Consider the following 22,319-nt stretch of genomic DNA (forward strand, 5'->3'; position numbering starts at 1 on the left):
CCCTCAGTTATAGTTTGTTACCCCGATTTTGTTTTTTGTCCATGGATTTATGAGTTTGAACAGCGGTATACTACTGTTGCCTTTATTTATCATCCACATAGGACACAAATATAAGATAAGCAGATGAATAAGCGTGCATGACAACTAAGCTAAAAGTCTATAAGTAGCTTTACCATAAAGCATTTAAACAGCAAAATAAAACACACATTGATGACAGAGAAAGTACAATGTAGACAGCTCTACAATATAAAATTTCCAAGCAGCAAAATTAAATATTAAACACACATTAAGGAAACGTATTGCTATAAAATAGTCACAATTGCTTTTGGACAACGTATTGTAGTTTTCCCCTCATAAATTCATTGAGAACTTCGAATTTACAACCATTTGTGTACGACCGCAAACAAATTTTGGGGTCGTACAATGCTATCATGTCGTCACACCCATGATAAAATTCAAAATCATCGTATTGTTTTGCACTGATAGCGGTATGATATATTGTATTATTGTACTCTATTGTTTTCATACATGCATGTATGGTGTTATAACTGAATTATGATTGCATCGTTGGCATTGCCCCTGACGGACCTTAACTAAAAAAAAACCCACACTAAAATCTGAAAAATATGTTTCACTTTTTCTGGTAGTGAGGTTGCATAAAAATAATTCTGTGTAATCAAACTGATAAACATGAGCCTTACTCAAGAATCAAAGAACATTCAAACCACACGAATTGTTTATATTAGTCAAATAAATAAGATGTCGGATGAAAATTGTAAAGAGATTACCTGAGTTTTTGGTTAAATAATCGAATGTTGTTCTTTAACATTTATCTTAATCTGTTAATTCTAAGTTTAAAATAATTGAACCGACGCGTGCCGGAAACTTCAAATGTAAACAGGAGTCTGCTTTTTCATAGTAGGTGGTCATTTTCTTCTATGAAATCTTTGAATTCCAAACTCTTACCATTACAACAGGAACATAGTTATTGCATGTATTATAAATAAAAGAGCATTAGACCGATTGATTGTATATTATTTACACCAACATATTGTTGTTAAAGGGGCACTAGCTGTCAAATTCATTGTAACCGATTTGACTCAATTTCTCATATTTGGTTTATAACAATGTAAAACATTTATCCAAACTATCAAAAGTCTAAAATATACAGTTTACAAAGCATGGGGTAGATAATATATAGGTTCGTTTCGTGTGTATTTTAGTCCAGACGCCATCTAATTAACTATCGATTTGACCTCAGATGACCATATAAGCGATGTAAACAAAATAAAGATACGAATAGATTAAACCAACACGTGCAATTGGATTTTTATAGGTCTGTTTGATTTTATTTTATAGATTAAAAAAAGATGTTTCTCATTGTTTTTAACCATATAAGAATGATTTTATGTGCATCGAATTAGTAATCAAATGATTTACCGTAGTTTCACTTTCATTGTTGACATTCTTTTTCTTTAAATAATCAGTACACGTACAATACATGCGTTGTCAATCTCTAGCTAGGGGTTAACTTGAAGTTCACATGAATACCGGTTAGAATGATGATGACGTTTTCACTTGCAAGTGAATCAGTCAAAAATTATGTTTAGTCGCTTATTTCAACAAAATTAAAGGAAATTGATTGCTAAAAGCAAATTATTATTTCATTATTCCAATTTGATTAATGATTGATCTAAAAAAAATCATACTTTATTTTTTTATATATATCGTAGCTAGTGCCCCTTTAACTTGCAACAGGATAGTTATTTTAAATAAATTGGGAGAATTTTTTTTTCAACAATTTGATCTTATTGTATGACAAAACATGGTAAATGAAAGATAAAGACATCTTAATGTAGATACAATTAATATTTTAGTTTAGACAAATTATAATTTTTAACTGATTCTACCAGACAAAGATTTTTTTATGCATATTGTCAAGCATATAGATCTCATTTTGACAACTCACAAAAAAAAAATCAAAAAAAATAATCAAATACTAGTCTATGATGTGTTTAAACGCACGTATGGTGTATTTGATAACTATTTACACCACTGGGTCGATGCCACTGCTGGTGGACGTTTCGTCTCCGAGGGTATCACCAGCCCAGTTGTCAACCCTTCGGTGTTGACATGAATATAAATAATGTGGTCATTTTTATAAATTTCCCGTTTACAAAACTTTGATTTTTTCGAAAAACTAAAGATTTTCTTATCCCAGGCGTAGATAACCTTAGCCGTATTTGGCACAACTTTTTGGAATTTTGGATCCTCAATGCTCTTCAACTTTGTACTTGTATGGCTTTATAAATATTTTGATATGATCGTCACTGATGAGTCTTATGTAGACGAAACGCGCGTCTGGCGTACTAAATTATAATCCTTGTACCTTTGATAACTAATTAAATTATATGACTGGTACCTTCGATAACTATTAGCATGTCGAAATGTCTTATTGTAATGTTTATTTGTGTATTTCTCTGTCCTTAATGTTCTTGCATTAATTTGTACTGTAGTCCTGTCATTAAATGTTGTTATTTTAGTGTTATATTTAACCGCGAGGTTTGGCTGTCTGCAAAACCGGGTTCAACCCACCATTTTTTCTTAAAATGTCCTGTACAAAGTCAGGAAAATGGCAGTTGTTTTCTTATAGTTCGTTTCTGTGTGTTGCATATTATTGTTTCTGTTGTGTCGTTGTTATCCTCTTATATTTGATGTCTTTCCCTCAGTTTCAGTTGGTAACCCGGTTTTTTTCTCAATCGATTTATGAATTTCGAACAGCGGTATACTACTGTTGCCTTTCTTTTATCTATAACCGAAAATGTTAATTTGTGGTTTATAATCAGATTATCCGTTATTTCTAAGCGTAACGTACATTAAAATAGAACTGGTATTCATACATTGTATTATCTGAAACAACTTTCAACTTTAGTCGTATATGTTATAGTGTAATAGAGGTGACCAAATAAACTTCTATACAGTTTGGTGAATTATTTTTTTTTATTACAAAAACGAAAAATCATTAATTAATTATGAAATCATACTTTTTTCCAACAAGTCTTTGCTGATATTTATCAATCGTTGTAATTGATTATTGTGTATACATCATAGCATTAGGCTATCTGCTTTGACGTGCCATATCTATATCTTATGATAGATTTATGTTCAAACAATCAACACAACTTTTGCATTTTGTAAATCTTGTTGATAATAATATATGCATTCTTAGCCAAAAGATAAGTTTTCCATTCATTTATTCAATATAGAAAAATTGATTTCCCTAAAATATGAACAAGCATATGCACATGTTTTGTTTTTGATCGAAGAGATGATTAGCTGATAATGAAGGGAGTTATTCGGTAATACAAAGATAGGAGTTCCCATAAGAGAACGAATCTTCAGTTGCGCGTAAATTTTTAAGATAATTTAAGACTCAGTCGATAGCACAAAGAATTTCAATTCGGATGCTTTTCGTATCAAAATATGCCGATAGGACAAAAAATCATTAGTAAAAAACAAGAATTCCAAAAAAATTACAAAGTAGACAGCTACACAATATAAAAGTTCCAAACAGCAACATAAAATATCAAACACACATTTAGGACACGTATTGCAATATGGTAGTCACAGTTACTTTTGGACAACAGATTTCCCCCTCATTAATGCATTGAGCACTTCAGATCTACAACCTTTTACTGTCAAGTTTACAACAGCATTAAATATAAGATAACCATGAAAGTTCATCTTATTGTATTATACTGATAGGATGCATGTACTGTTTGCATACATGTATGGTGTTATAACTGAATTATGATTACATCATTGGCTTGCCCCTGACGGACTTAACTGAAAAAACGCACTAAGAATTGAAACATATTTTTGACTTTGGCTGGTAGTGAGGTTGCATAAAATATTTAGACTCTGTCGAAAGCACATATAATTTCAATTCGGATGCTTTTCGTATTACTCTAGTATGTCGATAGGACAAAACTTTTTTAGTGAAAAGAATTAAAAAAAAAATACAGCATTTAAAACAATTTTGTAGCTAATGATAATTGCAAGATATCATTTAAAATCAGTCAATAAAATTGGCGTTCTATGTTTTAAAATGCGGACCAAAAATCATGGTAATGTGCACGTGTGTTAAAACCTCAAACCTCGAAATAAAGTAAAATATTTTACTATTTGCTTCAAGATGAAGAAATGTTGCGACTTAAATAATACAATATATAACTAAAATTCGTGTTACTGGACTTTTTCATAAAAATCAACACAAAATAAGAGCTCTAATGTGACCATACAGTGTTTGTGCATGGAACTATACTCATTTGAAAAAGTCATTATCAAAACGCAACAAATATAATTGCAAATGAAATATAAATAACATATGTCGAATATGAAATACAAAGATTAGACGTTATCAAAACTTTTAAAAACAATAGGGATTATAATCAATCCAAAACACAATGCATATTTGCTATTGAAGAAAGATTATGCAAACACTGCAAACAAATTGAAGATGAAATTCATTTCTTTTTATATTGTAATAGAAACCAGAATAATAGAAAAGTTTCTTTTGATTTTTGGATAAATGAGAATAGAGTGGGGTGCTCATTTTTGCCATATCTCTCCATGTTTTCTTCAGTTTATGTTCAGGTCCTTATGTTTTTGAAGTATACTGATATTTCTATATGAAGATAACTTCAAATGCAAAATATTCTTAGGTTTAAAACGTGTTTGTTTTGAAAAAAAATCATTTGAAATGTTGGATTAAAGGATGTTTGAAATTTCCTGATGTTTTGTCAACGGGGGACATATATTCGCCGTTGTTACACATCTATTTAAAACCAAATAACTGCATTTTTAAACAATATGTATCAAATAAATTTCATTATAGATGAATAGCAGACATTTGAAAGGTGTAAAAAAAATGAAATTTAGGGCAATCAGTCAAAGAATTACTAAAGAAATACTTCTTTGAATTCGTTTTTTTTTCATTCAGGAAATTGGCTGAAAACCGTTGTCCGTTTTTCGGTCCTTTGCGGTAAGTGCCGAAATTTGGTCTCATTTTCAAAAATTATCATATTTGATATAAAAATATAATTTACCGGCATATTTCTTCAATTTCAACCATCCTTTGAAGTTTTTACACCTCAAAATCATAAAACGGCGAAATTGTGTCCACGGCGAATATGTACGCCCATCTCTATGTTCTTTATAAATTTAAATGACATAATAATATAAAATAACATATTTACTCAACCCAAGATCACACATTCAGGTAAATAAGTTAGGATCCTTTTAAAAACAGTCCATTGAACTGAGGACAGGGGACTCTTGAAATGTTTACTTCTATTATGTATATTAATGATCTTGTTGTTATTGTTTATTTTTATTTTGTTATGTTGTGTCACATACTATAAATATGTAGTTTTATGGCAATAGAAGATTGATTTGAATTGAACTGAATTGAAATAATGTTGCTTTTTTTATATTTTAGCTCCACCTGGATACAAGATTCATTTGTATTTCTGGGAATGGTTTGAAATCGAAGTCAGTCAAGAGTGTAAATTTGATTATTTAGCAGTCCATGATGGTCCATTCAGCTATTCACCAAAGATAGCAAAACTATGTGGCAATGAATACCCATCCAAAATAATAACATCGTCTACCAGGTTTATGTGGTTACAGTTTGTCAGTGATAAGAACTTGGGAGGAAGAGGATTCAAAGTTACATACACATTTGTAGCACAAAGTGGTATGTAAATATGTAGGAGCTTATACGTTTTAGGTATAAGTGGTAGATGTTTATATAGGGACTAGAATTTAGCATATTTGCATGCATGATGATATTATTTATTTTGTAAAAAATATGTCCTTTCTCGATTTATACTGTATACCTTACAACAATTTTTTTTTACCTGTGTGCATTATTCTACTTAGCGGCATTTGTTCATGGTTATGGTTGACTTTTTGAAATTATTTAACATCTCACAGCAGTATATTACTGTTGCCTTTATTCATTCATCTTTTTTAATTGATTTTGTATTTACATTGTGTCATAGATCAAATTTATATAGATTTATGGCACACGTATAGATTTCATTTCACTTATTGACAACTTTTTAAAATTCTTGAGGAACCAACTCTAGTTTGATTGAGAGTTCGCTTCGGAAGGACGAAATTTATAAAGTGTTATTTTTATGAGCATACCGTGATCGCAGTTGATAAACTAGGCGTAGAGATAGTTTTTGATTTATCAATATCACTAAACCGACTACTCCACCTAATGTTCTACAGCATGTTATGAAGAAACAATTCTAATTGATATGCACCTAGCAAGTCCGTTGTCTTAGTTTCTAATTTTAAAATAGAAACATTTTGACAATATAGAAACACATTTTTTGTTAACTTTGTAAATCTGGAATTGCTACTAGTTTTGTTCTGGTCCGTGATATGACACTTACTGGTGGATGTAACTTTGAAATTATGTGGCGGATGATGCGTCAGAGTAGGATGTTTATACGCTGTAATTGATGTACCTGTTTTTATCCTGTTTGGCGATCAAGCAATTTTGCTGCTGTCCGTCTGTTTTATTCTGGCCTAAATTATGAGACTTATTGAACTTTGTTATACTACCTGTATATATAAACGAATACTAAGACGCAACTATTATGAGCATGCACATGGTGCAGCTGTTTACTTCATGATGCTTATCATTGTACCATCATGTTTAATCATTGAAATATTGAATTGAAATATTTGCAATCGGGCGGTTGGCAATAAACAGTCAATAAATGAATTACAAAAACACAACCATTTAAATTTCATCTTGTTTTTTTGCGTTCAACTTCTAACGTTCATTTTGAAATGCGAATTCTGCAATGAATAATACTCGAAATGCTTTTTAGGAAAATTAGAAAACAGAAAATCGAAATGATTTGTGCAAGTTAGCATGCTAGCTCTATATTCATTTTCAGTCTGTAAGGTACATTATTCTACCTGAACACTTTTTTACTCTTTCGAGTATAAACTGATTGCCAGTAGAGAAGCAGCAAAGGCAGTTTGAATTCTTTGGTTCGAACCGACAGAGAATCGAAACCAAGCGTCCGTACTCTCACGTGAACCCGCCAACCCAGGACCATATATCGTAGAAAATGTGTTTGATGGAACAGGAGCGATGATGCATCAACCTAATGTCGTTAATAATTTTGTTTTAATAATTTTGTTAAGCGTGTAAAATACAACACAAGCACACTGCACAGATGTATTACTTTAAACAGTTTGTAATGCTTAAGTGTTGTGATAATACATTTTTGTATTCGATGATAGATTTTTTTAAATCCTTTTCTATTTGATTTTGACTATGATATATTATATTGTCTTGATCTTTTTAGGATATAAAGAAAAAGAAGAAGAACAGAAAGGTAGGACTCTTGTTTTCTTAGAAATCATAAACACATTTATGAGATAGGGAAACTATAATAAATATTGTTTTAACGAGACAATGATACAATTAATTGGCAACATAGGTTATACGAAGATGCCAAAGTTGATTCCAAGAATACCAGAATACTATGTTCGCATGTCTATGCATATCTTGTCTAATTCTCATTCATGTGAATTACAATGTCAATGTTGGTACATGTGTCGTGGTTTGTAGATATTTTTCTGCTGCCACGCCTGGTAACGATACCTTAGTTGTCTGATATGTTTAAGCTAATTTTTTGAGTCTTAACCCACTTTCTGATACCCTGAGTTTTATATTTTTTAAGATGTAGAATTTTTTTTTACATGAAGTCCGACAATTTGTGAAGGGTTCATTTCTATGTAACACATTATTGATGTTAAACGTCGACTTTTAAATTCATATAAATTCTGGTCATTTGATGATTTTATTTATATCTTTGATTAAAAAAATTGAAAATACCGTAAAAGATACATAAAATATGCATGGACAATTATAAAGTTTTGATAGTTTCTGTACTACAATGTAATATATGAAAAATTAATTTGGAAACAGTCCAAAGGCTAAATATTAAAATTCTCTAAATGTAAGCTCTTGTATAGAACCTGTGGTAATGAGAAATAAGGACATCGTTTAAATTGTTTTACATTGTCATTTCGGGGCCTTTTATAGCTGACTATGCGGTATGAGCTTTGTTGAAGGCTGTACGGTGACCTGTAGTAATTTTTGTGTCATTTTGGTCTCTTGTGGAGAACTGGTAATTATACCACATCTTTTTTATATATATTTGCTTACTACATATACATGTATTTGTATGGTTCTATTATATTACTTTGTGGTGGATCGTTAGTATCATTAGTAAAACATTTTGCTAAAATGTCGAATTGTTTCTCAGATTGAAGAAATTTATTGTTTTTTTAGTAATGACAATGCCTGATATGATGCTTGGGGCTAGATGAGCTAAAATTATTATTCTCTTTTCAATTTTTTTTAAACTTATTTTCAACAGCTGAAAAATTTCTTAACCGACCTACTTCCGAATAGCAAAATGTTAACGAAGAGTTTTGTGAATTCTTATTTTTGTGTCAAATATTTGGTGCTTTACATCACAAAAGGGAAGCTGCGATAATCTTCTCGTTCACATACTATATACATGTTCTTACTATGCTATAATAAACCATGCTTTCTTTTTCTTTTTAGTTTGTAGAATACATTACGATAAAAAGGTAGGACCTGAAGGAGAAATAACTTCTGACATGATTCCATTTGCTGACACATCGTCCCCCGGATATCCAGTTAATAAGCCTATTGACTGTACATGGGAAATTGATGCGGAACGCCACTCAAAGGTATCTAGCTTATAGTAGCACATGCATGCATTTAAATGTTGTTAGAGTGTACTGTATTTCCAAAGATTTGATATAGAACAATAATAAAGTGCTTTGATTTTGTCTTCTTAATATAATGAACTTGTAATAATTATAATCATTCGGTCGATTGACAGGAATGCACTCAGTTTGGTTTTGTTTACTTGTATTTATTAGAACTGGTTTCATTATCAAGGCCGTCTGGCTTTTGTCAGTCTAGTATGTTTTATTTATTTTGGTTCATATGTTTCGGAGTTTAGTTTGACGTCCATTTTCGCTGAACTACGTCTGCTCCTTGTTCGGGTTGTTAATTGTTTCTTTGACGCATTCCCAATTTCCATTCTCAAGTTTACCTATATATATATTTCCTTTATAATCGTGTAATGAAATACATGATTTTAATCCATTACCAATATAACTTTATTTGTATTGCAGATAGCTCTTGCACAAGTGACAACATATTTCCATAGCGCTGGGAACTGTGGACTTAACAAAATAGAAATTTATGATGGGTCAACTTTAAATAAAGATAAACGAAAACAAAACTGTGGTCCTGGTCCATTCGAGCCATTTGAATCGAAAACAAATAAAGTATTTGTTCGAATCTTTGGCAGCAGTCTAAATTACAAACCAACGATAAATCTTCTATTTACAAAGTTTTATAAAAGTAAGTATATTTTAGTATTAAGTATTTGTGAAAGAATGAAATAATAGTAGCCGGTTCAAGTTTCTTGTCGGTTTAAGGACAGTAGTTATGTTTATTTTTATGAAGAAAAAAATCTGTGCAAATAAAATATTTGCAATTTAGTTTCTGTCTGAGTATAATCGTGAGGTTTACAATGTTGTTTGTCATATACTTTATATTAAGTACAACATTGTAAACATTAAAAGGTTTTACTATCCACGTCATCTGGTCGATGATGCATAGTTGTCTCTTTGAAAATCCTTCCACATAAATTTATTTTTTGTCACTAATTTGCATGATATCTTTTATCTGCACTAGATGATGCGTCTAGAATTTGCATAATATCTTTTATCTGCATTATGTGTAGTTGCTAGAATAACTCTGGTGTGTTGATGAAATGCGTCATGACACAAATTGTAGTTTTTTCGTTCTTGTAATATTTGTCAGGTAATTAAACAAGTTTTGTCGGTATTTTTCATCTTTACGTAATTCAATTTTTCAGACGAAACTTGCAATTCCAAACATTTTTCTTGCAATGGAAGATGCATCAGCAACACTCTTGCTTGCAATGGAAAGATTAACTGTCCAAGTGGATTAGACGAAGAAAACTGCGATCTGGATGATAGTGAGACTGTTGGTAAGCACTATATATATCTCTCACAGATTTCTGAGTTCTTTGCTTTTATTTATCTGTTTATCATTTTCTCTTGGAACATCTTTTTGAATTGCAATGGTATTCGGTACTGATAAATGCGTCTGCTCAAAAATTAAAATGATGCTTTATAAATTGTATTCATCTGTCAGAAGTGTTTTTCTATATCAACCTTCATCACGAACGCTCAAAGCCAAAAATATGAAAGCGATGGATTCATAACTACAAAAGCTATATCTTATGTGATGAAAGGAGTGTCGTAGCTTAGTTATATATTTCATGTTTATACATATTTCATATTTTCATGCTGCTATACACTTCCACAGTACTTGTGTCAAATTTCCATTCGTTTGATGTGTTTGAGCTTTTGATTTTGCTAATTTACGTATGGACTTTCAGTTTATAGAATTTTCCTCTGAGTTCAGAATTTTTGTTATTTATAATTTTTCTGTAGACACACATATAATGTATATTATGTCTTACAAAATCTTGTATCGATGACTAAAGATAAACAGAAGATATGATTCGGTCATTTATTCAAGTTTTTTTTCGACCAATAAATTTAAGTCAGTGAATTTTATTTTCAACGTTACTGAACATTTATAAGTGGAATCATAGATAACAAACTTAAAAAATGATAATTGGAAATAAAGTTTTATTGAAATGATGTACATTTTATTTTCTTATATATAAACTACGATGGCCGAAGTAAGCCGACAAAAATACTATTTAAACTTTATATAGTACTGTACAGAAAGTTTGTACATAGTACTTTCTTGTTGTTTTACTTCCTGGTTAAAAGATAGTACTCTGTACAGAAAGTTGGTACATAGTACTATCTTGTCGTTTTACTTCCTGGTTAAAAGATAGTACTCTGTACAGAAAGTTTGTACATAGTACTATCTTGTTGTTTTACTTCCGGGTAAAAAGATAGTACTCTGTACAGAAAGTTTGTACATAGTACTATCTTGTTGTTTTACTTCCGGGTAAAAAGATAGTACTCTGTACAGAAAGTTGGTACAGTGTACTATCTCGTGTTTTACTTCCGGGTAAAAAGATAGTACTCTGTACAGACAAGTTTGTACAGTGTACTATCTTTTTATGGACTCGGGAAGTACATAACCACCATTTTTACATTAGTTGAACTTCCTTTTAAAAATGTCTTGAACTGTACAGAATGTTTGTGTTCCTAGTTATCATTGTTTTTTTTATGAATGAAACCAAAAGCATTTGATTTATTATTAAAAACAAAAAGAAATGATATGTGTAATTGGACAAAATATGTATAAATTGAAAAAAGTCAATGTTTTTTCTCCGAAAAGTGACAAATAACATTTATACATATGCTATTTGTTTCTGGATAAGCTGCATAAAACAGAAAAACCTCTGATAAAAAGTGTTAAACATTTTGTAAACACCACAATTAAAAAAGGTCACCAGCGTACGCGATCGGTCAAGTAAGTTTACAGACACAAAACAGGAATTGAAATGACAAGTTTATGGATCTGCCACCAAAGTAGTTAAAAATGTTATCATAGATTCCGTGTTCTATATAGAAGCGCCGAGCCAATGTTGATAACATTATGCATCCAGAATTTAAAGCAGCTAGACGAACATGTAAGTACTATGTTTTATTTAAATGTCATCCTGATTTTTTTACGATTAAACTAATGGTATGAAAAATAACTAATTGGGAATAAGATCTCACTCGTTCAATTTAAAGATTTGTTATATAAATGGTTAAAAAAGGGATATTTGGTATCGATCCGTGACTCAAAATGAACGGTGAACAAAAATTCCAAAAGCAATACAATGTATTCTGTTCTTCAAAACAAATTATAACTTTATTCGCTTCTTCCATAGACTGATAATGAAATACCATATGCAGTGTTTTATTCTTATTATTTTAGCTTTTGAAGGAGAAACCAACACTCGGGTATCTGTTTCAACAGAATTCGGGGAGGCTAACAGTTGGGAAATTAATACACATTTTGAAACCAGAATTTGCTGAAGCAGGGACAAACAAAAGAACAGCCGAAGAACGACTGTACAGTTCATTTGTTAAATACATTAGAAAATTAGCAGGTATGTTTCTATACATTATAAATTATAAGTCCCACTAGGCCACGATCGCACTACGATCTGTGAAAAAAATGTTGCAAATTTTGACAATCGTAGTGCGATCGTGACGATCGTAGTGCGATCGTGTCGATCGCAGTAAGGTCGTAATTTTTATTTACCGTTAATACGGTCGTGGTGAGGTGTTCAAGATCGTGATGAGCGTGGCCAACTTTGATCATGTTTAAAACAATCGTGGCGAAATCATGTCGTAGTAGAAGCGTAGTGAGAGTGCAGTAAGGTCGTGGTAAGATCGCAAAGGTCGCTGTACCATCGTAGCGAGACTGCGTAGCGTAAGCCTGATTCTATTCGGAGACACTGTGCTGCGATCTCACAACGACCATCACGTTCTCACTGCGACCCATCTACGCTTCCACTACGACTATACCACGTTTAAACCACGCTGTTTAAGATCATAATACGATTCTAGCACGCCCATGCCGTCCTCTTCACGCTCTTCTTACGACCTGACTACGTTCATACTAAGACCATCATGCTCATTGTCATTTTCACATGAACTATGTAAAAGCTTTTGTTTGTCCGTATGCATTTTGGACCTCCTGTCCCTTTTCTCCAACGACTCAATCATGCTTGACACATCTGTGTCATCCCTGCTATCGTTCACTAAAACTTCGTCATTTGAGCTTGATGGACCAACAATAGGTTGTGATTTAGGTTGCATTGTTTGGTCCGACATCTCTGCTAGATGAGGATTTGTTACTATCAGAGCACCCTTTGCCTCTACATCTACTCATACCACCACGCCCACGTTTCTGGTATATTGTGGGGCATGACTGTGTTGTTTCCGAGAAATCTACGTGTTACTCAGAAATTTAAGAAATAGGACAGTATTTATATGGAACACGATGTTGACGTTATTGGTGAGAACGTAGTAAGATCGTGGTATGAAAGTAGTATAATCGTGGTAAGAACGTGCTATAATCGCAGTAGAAACGTGGTTAGATCGTGTTGCAATCGTATAACTCGTGGTATGGTCGTAGTGAGAACTTGTTGAGCGTAGTAAGACCATGATTATCGTAGAAAAAGCGTTGTGAGAACGTGGTATAATCGTAGCGGAATCGTTGTAGAAGCGCAATGAGGACGTAGTAGCATCGTGAAAGTAACGAGAATTTATATTTCCATGCCACTCATACCGCGACCTCACCACGATCTGAATTTAGTTTAGATCAGTTTAGATCGCGGTGAGCGTGGTGCGATCGTGGTCTAATAGGACTGGGGCTTTAAGCTTTAATGTGAAAGTACTGGTTAATGTATGTCATTATTTAATTTACACATGCACTGTACATAATAGTGTTGTACTTCAAGTATAATAATTATTGTCTCTATAACTAGATCGTTAGATTATGGTCGTTCTTTCATTATTTCTTTCCTTCATTCATTCACAAAATTTACATTACAAGGTCGATTAGAGTAACGAAATTTTTTTGAAGAAAATTGTTTTTTCTTCTTTTGATTTTCTTTAAAAATGAATAGGCGAATAACTCATTTATTATTTATTTTATCTGGTTATTTTTTTTTGCAGCAGGACAACGTGGTCAAGTTACCCTAGAAAAGATTCTTCAGTTTTCTACTAGATCTCCAGAGGAACCGGTCTTAGGATTTTCTATTGCACCTAGGGTTAATTTTGCAGCAATCAATGGAGATTTTCCTACCGCCTCCACATGTATAAACCAGCTTACACTACCAGTAACACTTAAGAATGAAGATGAACTTTTTGAGAAGTTTGATATGGCATTTATGGACAATTATTTTGGACTAAGATAGATATCGCTTTTGGTAAATGTAGAAATGTTCTTTAAGCTGAACACACCTATGCGTAATTGGTTCACGTTTATAAGTACAAAATGTATCAATTTATGAAGAACCAAAAAAGGGTAATGAATAAAACAAAATTACTTTTATTTTATTTCTTGTAATTATAGTTACTATGAATAATCAAACACAAAATGTATTTTTGTGTTCTCTATTCAAACAACTGTGCATTAAAATAGTACAACTTACTAATTGGGTTTACAGGCTTATCCTGTAATTATAACCTAGAAAGGCAATATTACCGATGACTGCGCAAAAAAACATTAAAAAAACATTTTTAACAGTTTACGAGTTTCTTAACATTTATATATATATATCGCCAATGGCAGTCAGCAGGGTTAAAGAACATCAGTTGTTCGACCTGTTAGTCAAATGCGTTTTGTTTAAATATACTTTTTCACCTTTTTTGGTCTTTTGGAAAATGTTGTTTGTGCTGTTTTTAGACCGGTCGTGTGGTCTAGCGGGACGGCTGAAGTGCAGGCGATTTGGTGTCACGATATCACAGTAGCATGGGTTCGAATCCCGGCGAGGGAAGAACCAAAAATTTGCGAAAGCAAATTTACAGATCTAACATTGTTGGGTTGATGTTTAGACGAGTTGTATATATAGATAGATACAGACATAACAAAATCAAAACCGTATCTGATCCTGTGTCACTGCATATAATTGTTCAATAAAGGGCTGCGCTTTAGCGCATGATACGCCCGTTGCTCTTTTAACCTTTTTACATAAATTCGGGATATAAACCGCTGGATTCTTGTCCAGCAATTGAAAATTACATATTCTCAACAAAAATAGAACTTAGTAGAATGAAAATAAACAAACACACCAGAAATATATCCGCCGAGGAATTGTCAGCTATTCTGAATCTAAAGAAAAATAATAACATTATAATACGTAAAGCAGACAAAAACTCAACACTTTGTATTCTTGACAAAGACAACTATTTACGTGAAGGGTTAAGACAATTACATAATATACATTACGAAGAAATTGTTGAATCCAACGTAAAGGAGGTAGCTGAAACGGCATTTAGTATAATCAGAGACCTACATAATGATAATTATACTGATAATATAACATTCAAATATTTGAAAGAAAACATCAATACAACTAAAGTAGGAAAATTCTATTTGTTGCCTAAAATACATAAACTATCCCAAAATATACTATCAGAAATGGAGAGAAATGAAACAGCTAGACGAGCTAATTTAATTCCAGGCAGACCAATTGTATCACTGTGTCAGTGTGGTACGCCCCTACACAATATTGGGCACTATATCGATTATTTTCTTGTTCCACTTGTTAAAAAACAATATACATATATAAAAGATACGTCAAGTTTTATTAATTCGATTGAAAATATAAAACCCCAAAGAGACTGCTATCTAGTAACATTCGATGCAAAAAACATGTACACTTGCTTTACATTTAATGAAATACTAGAAGCCACTAACGCGGCATTGACCAATATTGATCCAAGTGAGTATGAAATCAAAGTTCCACCAAAGGACAGTATACTTCGCCTATTAAGGCTTATTCTAGAAAACAATGAATTTATTTTTAACAATAAACTTTACCGTGAAACCTTGGGCGTGCCTATGGGCGGATCGGCGTCTGCTGAATTGGAAGATCTTACAATGTTCGCCATTCTTGAAAACGTTTTACAACGCTTTCAGCACAGAAACAAAATGATAATGACTTCCAGATTTAGGGATGATGGCTGAATTATATTCCGGACCTATAGAAGAAATACACGAACTATTTACAATAGCTAATACTGCACACCCGCACTTGAAGTTCACCTACGAATTTTCCCGTAATGAAACAATATTCTTGGACACTGTAATATATAAAGGAGAAAGATTCTTTAACGAAGGCATACTAGACATTAAAACCTATTTCAAACCAACTGAAACATTTCAATATCTACACAGATACAGCTCACACCCGAAAAGTGTTTTCAAAGGATCTATCAAGGGTGAAGTATTGAGATACATCAGAAACACCAGTAGCAAAACTGAACTTAAAAAACAGTTACAAGCTTTTAAAACACGTCTCCTCAAACGAGGATATAAAATATCTGAAATCAACGAAATTTTTAATCAAACACAAAATATAGAAAGGAAAAACCTGCTTATACAACGCAAAACGAAACGGGAACAACCACTAGTTATGTTAACAAAATTCAACCCATCTATACAGAAACTGAAAAATATAATTACAAAACACTGGAACCTTATTTCATTAAACCCTAATTGTTTGAACATATTTAATCGCCAGCCTATTATAGCTTACAAAAGACATACAAATTTACAAGAACTATTATCAAAGCATTAGTGGGTATAGTTTGCTCAACCTTTCACAACACAATATGATACTGATCTCACAAAAAATAAATCATAATTAACTAATATATTATTCAAAGACAACCGGTGTATGGTCCAATATAATATACGAAATAAAACAAAAAACATAAATAATACGCCAATATACAACTTATTGAGTCGACCACTGATGAAGCCGGACTCAGGGATCTTTTCCCCAAACACGGCAGAAACACCCGGCCTGACATTCATGCTCATGGGTGAGCTCGGATGGGCTATTTAAATACATGATAAAAAAAAACCAGATAAAAATACGTCGATAAATCAAATAGCTAGTCTCCACAAACTCTGCTCTTGTACTTTCTGATCCAATAAAAAGATAGTACACTGTACCAACTTTCTGTACAGAGTACTATCTTTTTACCCGGAAGTAAAACAACAAGATAGTACAATGTACAAACTTGCCTGTACAGAGTACTATCTTTTTACCCGGAAGTAAAACAACAAGATAGTACTATGTACAAACTTTCTGTACAGAGTACTATCTTTTAACCAGGAAGTAAAACGACAAGATAGTACTATGTACCAACTTTCTGTACAGAGTACTATCTTTTAACCAGGAAGTAAAACGACAAGAAAGTACTATGTGCAAACTTTCTGTACAGTACTATACAAAGTTAAAATTGTATTTTTGTCGGCTTACTTCGGCCATCGTAATAAACTGAACACCAATACTGGCTAAGACTAGTTAAGCATTGTGCGACAACAGTGAATCGAAGAAAATCGACGAAAGCACATTTTTATTTTTTAAAACATAACTCTGTAAAATAAATGTCGTCATGATGAGATTTTTTTGGGATATACGTGTAAATAAGGAATCTAATAAATCATTATGATAGGATCGATTTGTGTTTTTACTTTGGCACCTTTGCCTCTGCTTTCTCTTCAAAAGACAGACAGAAATTCAACAAGAGTCGATGATAATATCTAGGCATGATTTTTTTCAAAGGGAATTCGTTGTTAAAATTCTGCATTGATATATAATTGTTTATTAATGAAAACGTTTAATTGTGATAGGGATATTTTCTGTTTACTAATGTTATACTTGACTGACATACTTCCTACCAACTATGTGAATTGTTTCAAATTGTAAAAATGATTCTTAATATTATTACTTTTTGCAAACAGTGGACAGTTTTATAGAATACAATGATGAATCTCTCCTTTCTGATGTTATAGCATCGTTTCCTGTTAATGTATTGTTAATATCTTCCACATTTTCTGATTTTCTTTTATTCTGTAATTTATAACATAAAATATAAGTTCTGCATCTAGTTTGATAATCAGATTATTAACGTTTTGTAATATATTACAAGCAGTAGGTTATTCGTAGGAGGCAAGAAAATAAAACGGTTTCCGTACACAACAGATGTACAATCGTGATGATTAATTAGACTAAATATTTATCTATCTTAATCTACCATTCATTTCATACAGTAGTTATTCTGATTTAAACTGACACCTCTGCAGTCATACACTTTGTTCATGTGGAAAGCCAGATGGCTTAGCCCGGAAGATTTCAATTATAAAGATAATACATGGAAATTAATATTTTCTTCATGTCCATGCAAATTATCCCCACCTTTCATCATAACAGATGCTGCAGTCAACTATGATAGGTGTATTTATTGTCTTAAAAGTACCTGTAATCGCAGGAAAATAAACAAAGTTCTACATGTTATTAACGTCTTTTTAAATTAAGAAACTGGAGTCGTTGTATCAACATTTTGATTGTATTTTAATAGAGGACAAAATCTAATTGACCATGGAGATTATCTCCAAAAAATGCTTATGTATGACCTCTGCTGTTAGGTATGACCTGGTGTAAACATAAATATAAACAGAATACAAAGGCAAGCACATGCACAATCGTATAATTACGATTTTCCAAGGCCTGTTTGATTTCAAGTCATTATTAAGTAATTTTTTTTGTGGGCAGATTCAGTCAGCGAAAGAAAACTCCCCGGCTGCTGCTTTGTATAAATACACAGGCTTAGTCCGCGCATGATCCAACCCAGTAAAGGGTTACTGGATTGAAGTTCGTATGAATACGGATACAAATGAGTTGAATTATTGACTTTACTTTGCTATATTTCAAACGTTCTTGAAACATAAGCGACACCATCATTCTCAATAATGATGCGAACAATTGCCAAGGTAAATTACGTTAAATCGTTGTAAATCAGTCAGGGCCTGGAACTTCAAAATTAGTTAGGACCATTATCACTTCATTCTATTCGAGAAATAATCTGTTATGTTTGGTATTCTAGTCACATTTTCAGAATAACTTTACAGAACTTAAGAATAGCAATCTTCACCAATTGTTTATAATTCCTGTCGTTTACTAATCCATCTGTATATTCGTGCTCTGTAATTAAGAAATTAATTGTATTTTCAATGCCCTGCCAATCTTTTTTTTTTGTAAACTGTTCTTTCATCTTATTTACTTTCTATCGAAAAAACTCGTTGGATAAAATTGCTAAGGTCGCTTTTTCTATCATACACTACGGTATCGCTTGTCATTTTTCTGCATCTGGAGTTTGTCTTTCAAGCAGAGATAATTGAAAAATGAAGTCAAGAAAAACATATAGAATCATCGTTGAAAAATATAAGTGCATAGTCTTTGATTCATGGCCCTTTTGGTGCATCTGGTTTTCAAAAACAATACACCGATATACTCATAGTCTGTCAATGAATATCTCAGAGATATTAAACGTGAATCAATAGTGCAACTTTCATATTTTTGTTGTTGCTTTAAAAAAAAAAGTCTATAATTGTTGTTTATTTTCAAAATTGTTTTTATTGTACCTGCTATATAGATGGATTGTAAACTAAACTTTAGTTTCGAGTGAAAAAAAAAATGTTTATATACATGGCAATTAAAAGTCAGTTGCTAAATGTCTTGTTGGCAATCATACCACCTTCCTTACTTTTATAAAGCAATTTTAAGTAAATATTTCAAGAGTCCATTTTCCTTAGTTCTGTTGACTTTAAAAAAAACCTTGCTTGTGACATAGGTTCAGGAGATACGTCATTTTTTAAAACTACATCTGTAAAAATATACTTTTTTATATGTAGGAAAAATAAAAGTAAATATACAATATCGTTAGTTACTTTTCTTTGTTTTATTTATAGGTTTAGGCTTTGAATCGCTACCATTACATGCCATCATTATTGGAGCTGTAGGTGGTGTGCTAGGAACCATAATTGTTATCGGGGTGTGTCTAATTTGCCGTTACAGAAGCCGAAAACGACAGAAACAAAGACAGGAACAACGTGATAAGTTAAAGGAAAATTTTGAAATGTCCAACATAAGTGCTAACACAACTTTACTAACGAAAAAGAATGCAGGACAACCTAACTATTTTTCTCTACCACGTCAGCATCGAAGTGGAGGCCAAAGAGACTATATACGTAGGGATAGTGGTACCAATTCAAGTGTTCCTTCAGAGGGCGATGTTCCAGATCACAATTCTGACCCAGGGAATTATAAAAAATATTTAGTCATGGATCAATATTTGGACGAAGAACCTTGTCCGTCAGTTTATAGTCAAGGTCCAGTTTTAACGACTATAATTGAACGGCATGATGTACCAATGCAACAACAGGAAATCGATGGGTCATACGGTTGGACTGGATATGGATGGAAACCACCTCAGTCTGATAATAAATCGCCAATGAGTCTGACAGAGAACATTGCTAAATTAGCACAATATAACATTCCACAAAAAACTTTAAATCCAGACTATAAAATGTATACATCGGATCCGAAATATGAAATGTATCCAGAACTACGATACAATATAGGAAAGGACTATTCCAAATTAAAATATCCGCATCCTCAACAACATCAACCAGAAATCACTACACCTACGAAGGAACATCAGAAAAGTTTTAAAATGTCCAGCCCTCATCCTGACATTACTCGAGATTTAGAAGTAACGTAAAACTATATGAAAGGTTAATGAAAAAGACTTTGGAGAACATATTGATATTGCTTCGTCAAAGTAATGACTTGTTATAACAAGTATACGAAGAACAGAACATTATTAGGAACAAAGCAATCCTTAGACTCTTAACTCGATCAACCAAAATAATTGTAAACACTTGGTTACAATAAAAGGATAGCGAGTTTTAAGTGCACCTATCAGGTATCCAAAATATTGTTTCCATGAAAGAAGGCTGAGAGAATTGTGACTAACAATTAGTTTTCATTGCGCATTGTATTATAGCATTATATTTTAATAGCATTATACTGATGAAGAAAATGACACTAAGCAAATCAAATGTGACTGATTGTGAATACATATGTAACCAAATTTTGAATTTTCATTTCAACCACCACCAAAACGAAAATATTTTTAAATGATACTTTTAGCTACTCCAAAATACACCAAAATGGCGCTTTAATTCTTGCATTAAGTTCGTGGTTTTGTCTTGTGTTTTTGGTCTTTCATGGCTATTATCACCACTCATTGTGCACTGTAGACGTCCGTATATATCCGTCTGTTGTTTCATTTATCACAACACTTTGTTTATATCAAAGTTCTATTAAAGGTTTCAAAGTATACACAATAGGAATGGATCGTTCTATATCAGAACTATTTTAACAGATAATCAGTAACTAAATATAAGCAGATAAGTATCATATAAGTAAGTATACGTTAAATTTCAGCTTAAATAATATCTAAACTGATAGACATATATATTGTGTCGAGAACATGATAGTACCAACCCAAAAAAGTATGACCTTGCATAAAATCTAATTACTAAAATGGGAAGGAATTATTATTCCTATCTCTTGAAATCATGCATATACTGAACACTAAAATGTCTCGCCAGTAATATTTCAATTATTTCAAATAGCCCCCTTTTTTCAGAAATTTTTTTGGTTGCTTATATAGGGAATCACTGAAGCGTGACTGGAGCGAGCCCCCTCTTAGGCAGTCAGTGGGCCCCCACTTATGAAAATTTCTGGATCCGCCAGTGCACTTTGAAACTTATATCAATGTCACAAGAAATAGTGTTCTTTTAAGTGTACGTTAATTTATTAATAAGTTAAAAAAACAACAGTTGCGTACATTTGAAAAACTTGTTGACCTGATAAAAAAAAATCGTTGCAGTCGAGACAAAATTTAAACGAATCTTCACAATCTTCAAAATAAATCACCACATATAATTCTCTTTAATAGTTTGAGCATAGTATTTTCGTATGTCTTATAATTCTTTGCCATCTGGAAAAATTGTATTGATATAAGAAAATTGAAGAAAAAAACCAATATCGTGAATTCTAAGTACAAAGGAACTAAAAATCTTGTGCATTTAAAAAAAATGTGTAAAAACAAAATAAAGTGACTTTTTGGTTTGACGGTTGAAAATCATTCAATCATTTATTTCTCTGTTTCGTTTATATTGTTCTATCTTTTACAGCTATTGAGAGTGGTGGTATTTTTATACATTTACTTCAGTCTCGTGATTTTTGTATAAATGGATCATGATATTTTTATTAAATTTATATTTAGAATTAACCATGATATTTTTTATTTATGAATTGTGAAACCCGAGATTACAACTATTGCATCATAAAAAAAAACCAGACAAAAACTAAGAACATAGTTTTACCAAAACCAATCAAACATATGTATACTTTCAAATACAGACGAGTATATACCTTCAAACATTCGTAAAGAGTTCCACAGTACGCTCTGTCTCGTCCTCCATTACTGTTCTCAGTCACAGGCACTTGCCTCAGAATTTTTTCCCCTATATACCTTAATATAACACGTGTTATATTAAGGTATATAGGGAA

General features: G+C 32.1%; 1 protein-coding gene across 1 annotated transcript in view; it reads left to right on the plus strand.

Annotated features, from left to right (window-relative positions):
- Nucleotides 1-22,038, plus strand: part of LOC139525452 (neuropilin and tolloid-like protein 2) — a 42,462-nt gene extending 20,424 nt beyond the window's left edge. Inside the window, exons 4-9 of the mRNA XM_071320796.1 lie at nucleotides 5,501-5,758; nucleotides 7,398-7,427; nucleotides 8,669-8,817; nucleotides 9,271-9,502; nucleotides 10,023-10,157; nucleotides 19,646-22,038. Coding sequence (XP_071176897.1) covers nucleotides 5,501-5,758; nucleotides 7,398-7,427; nucleotides 8,669-8,817; nucleotides 9,271-9,502; nucleotides 10,023-10,157; nucleotides 19,646-20,457 — 1,616 coding nt within the window. The 3' untranslated portion in view covers nucleotides 20,458-22,038. The remainder of the gene's footprint in view (nucleotides 1-5,500; nucleotides 5,759-7,397; nucleotides 7,428-8,668; nucleotides 8,818-9,270; nucleotides 9,503-10,022; nucleotides 10,158-19,645) is intronic.
- The last annotated feature ends 281 nt before the right edge of the window (nucleotides 22,039-22,319 follow it).

The sequence above is a fragment of the Mytilus edulis genome, chromosome 5, assembly GCF_963676685.1.
Source record: "Mytilus edulis chromosome 5, xbMytEdul2.2, whole genome shotgun sequence".
Classification (NCBI taxonomy): domain Eukaryota; kingdom Metazoa; phylum Mollusca; class Bivalvia; order Mytilida; family Mytilidae; genus Mytilus; species Mytilus edulis.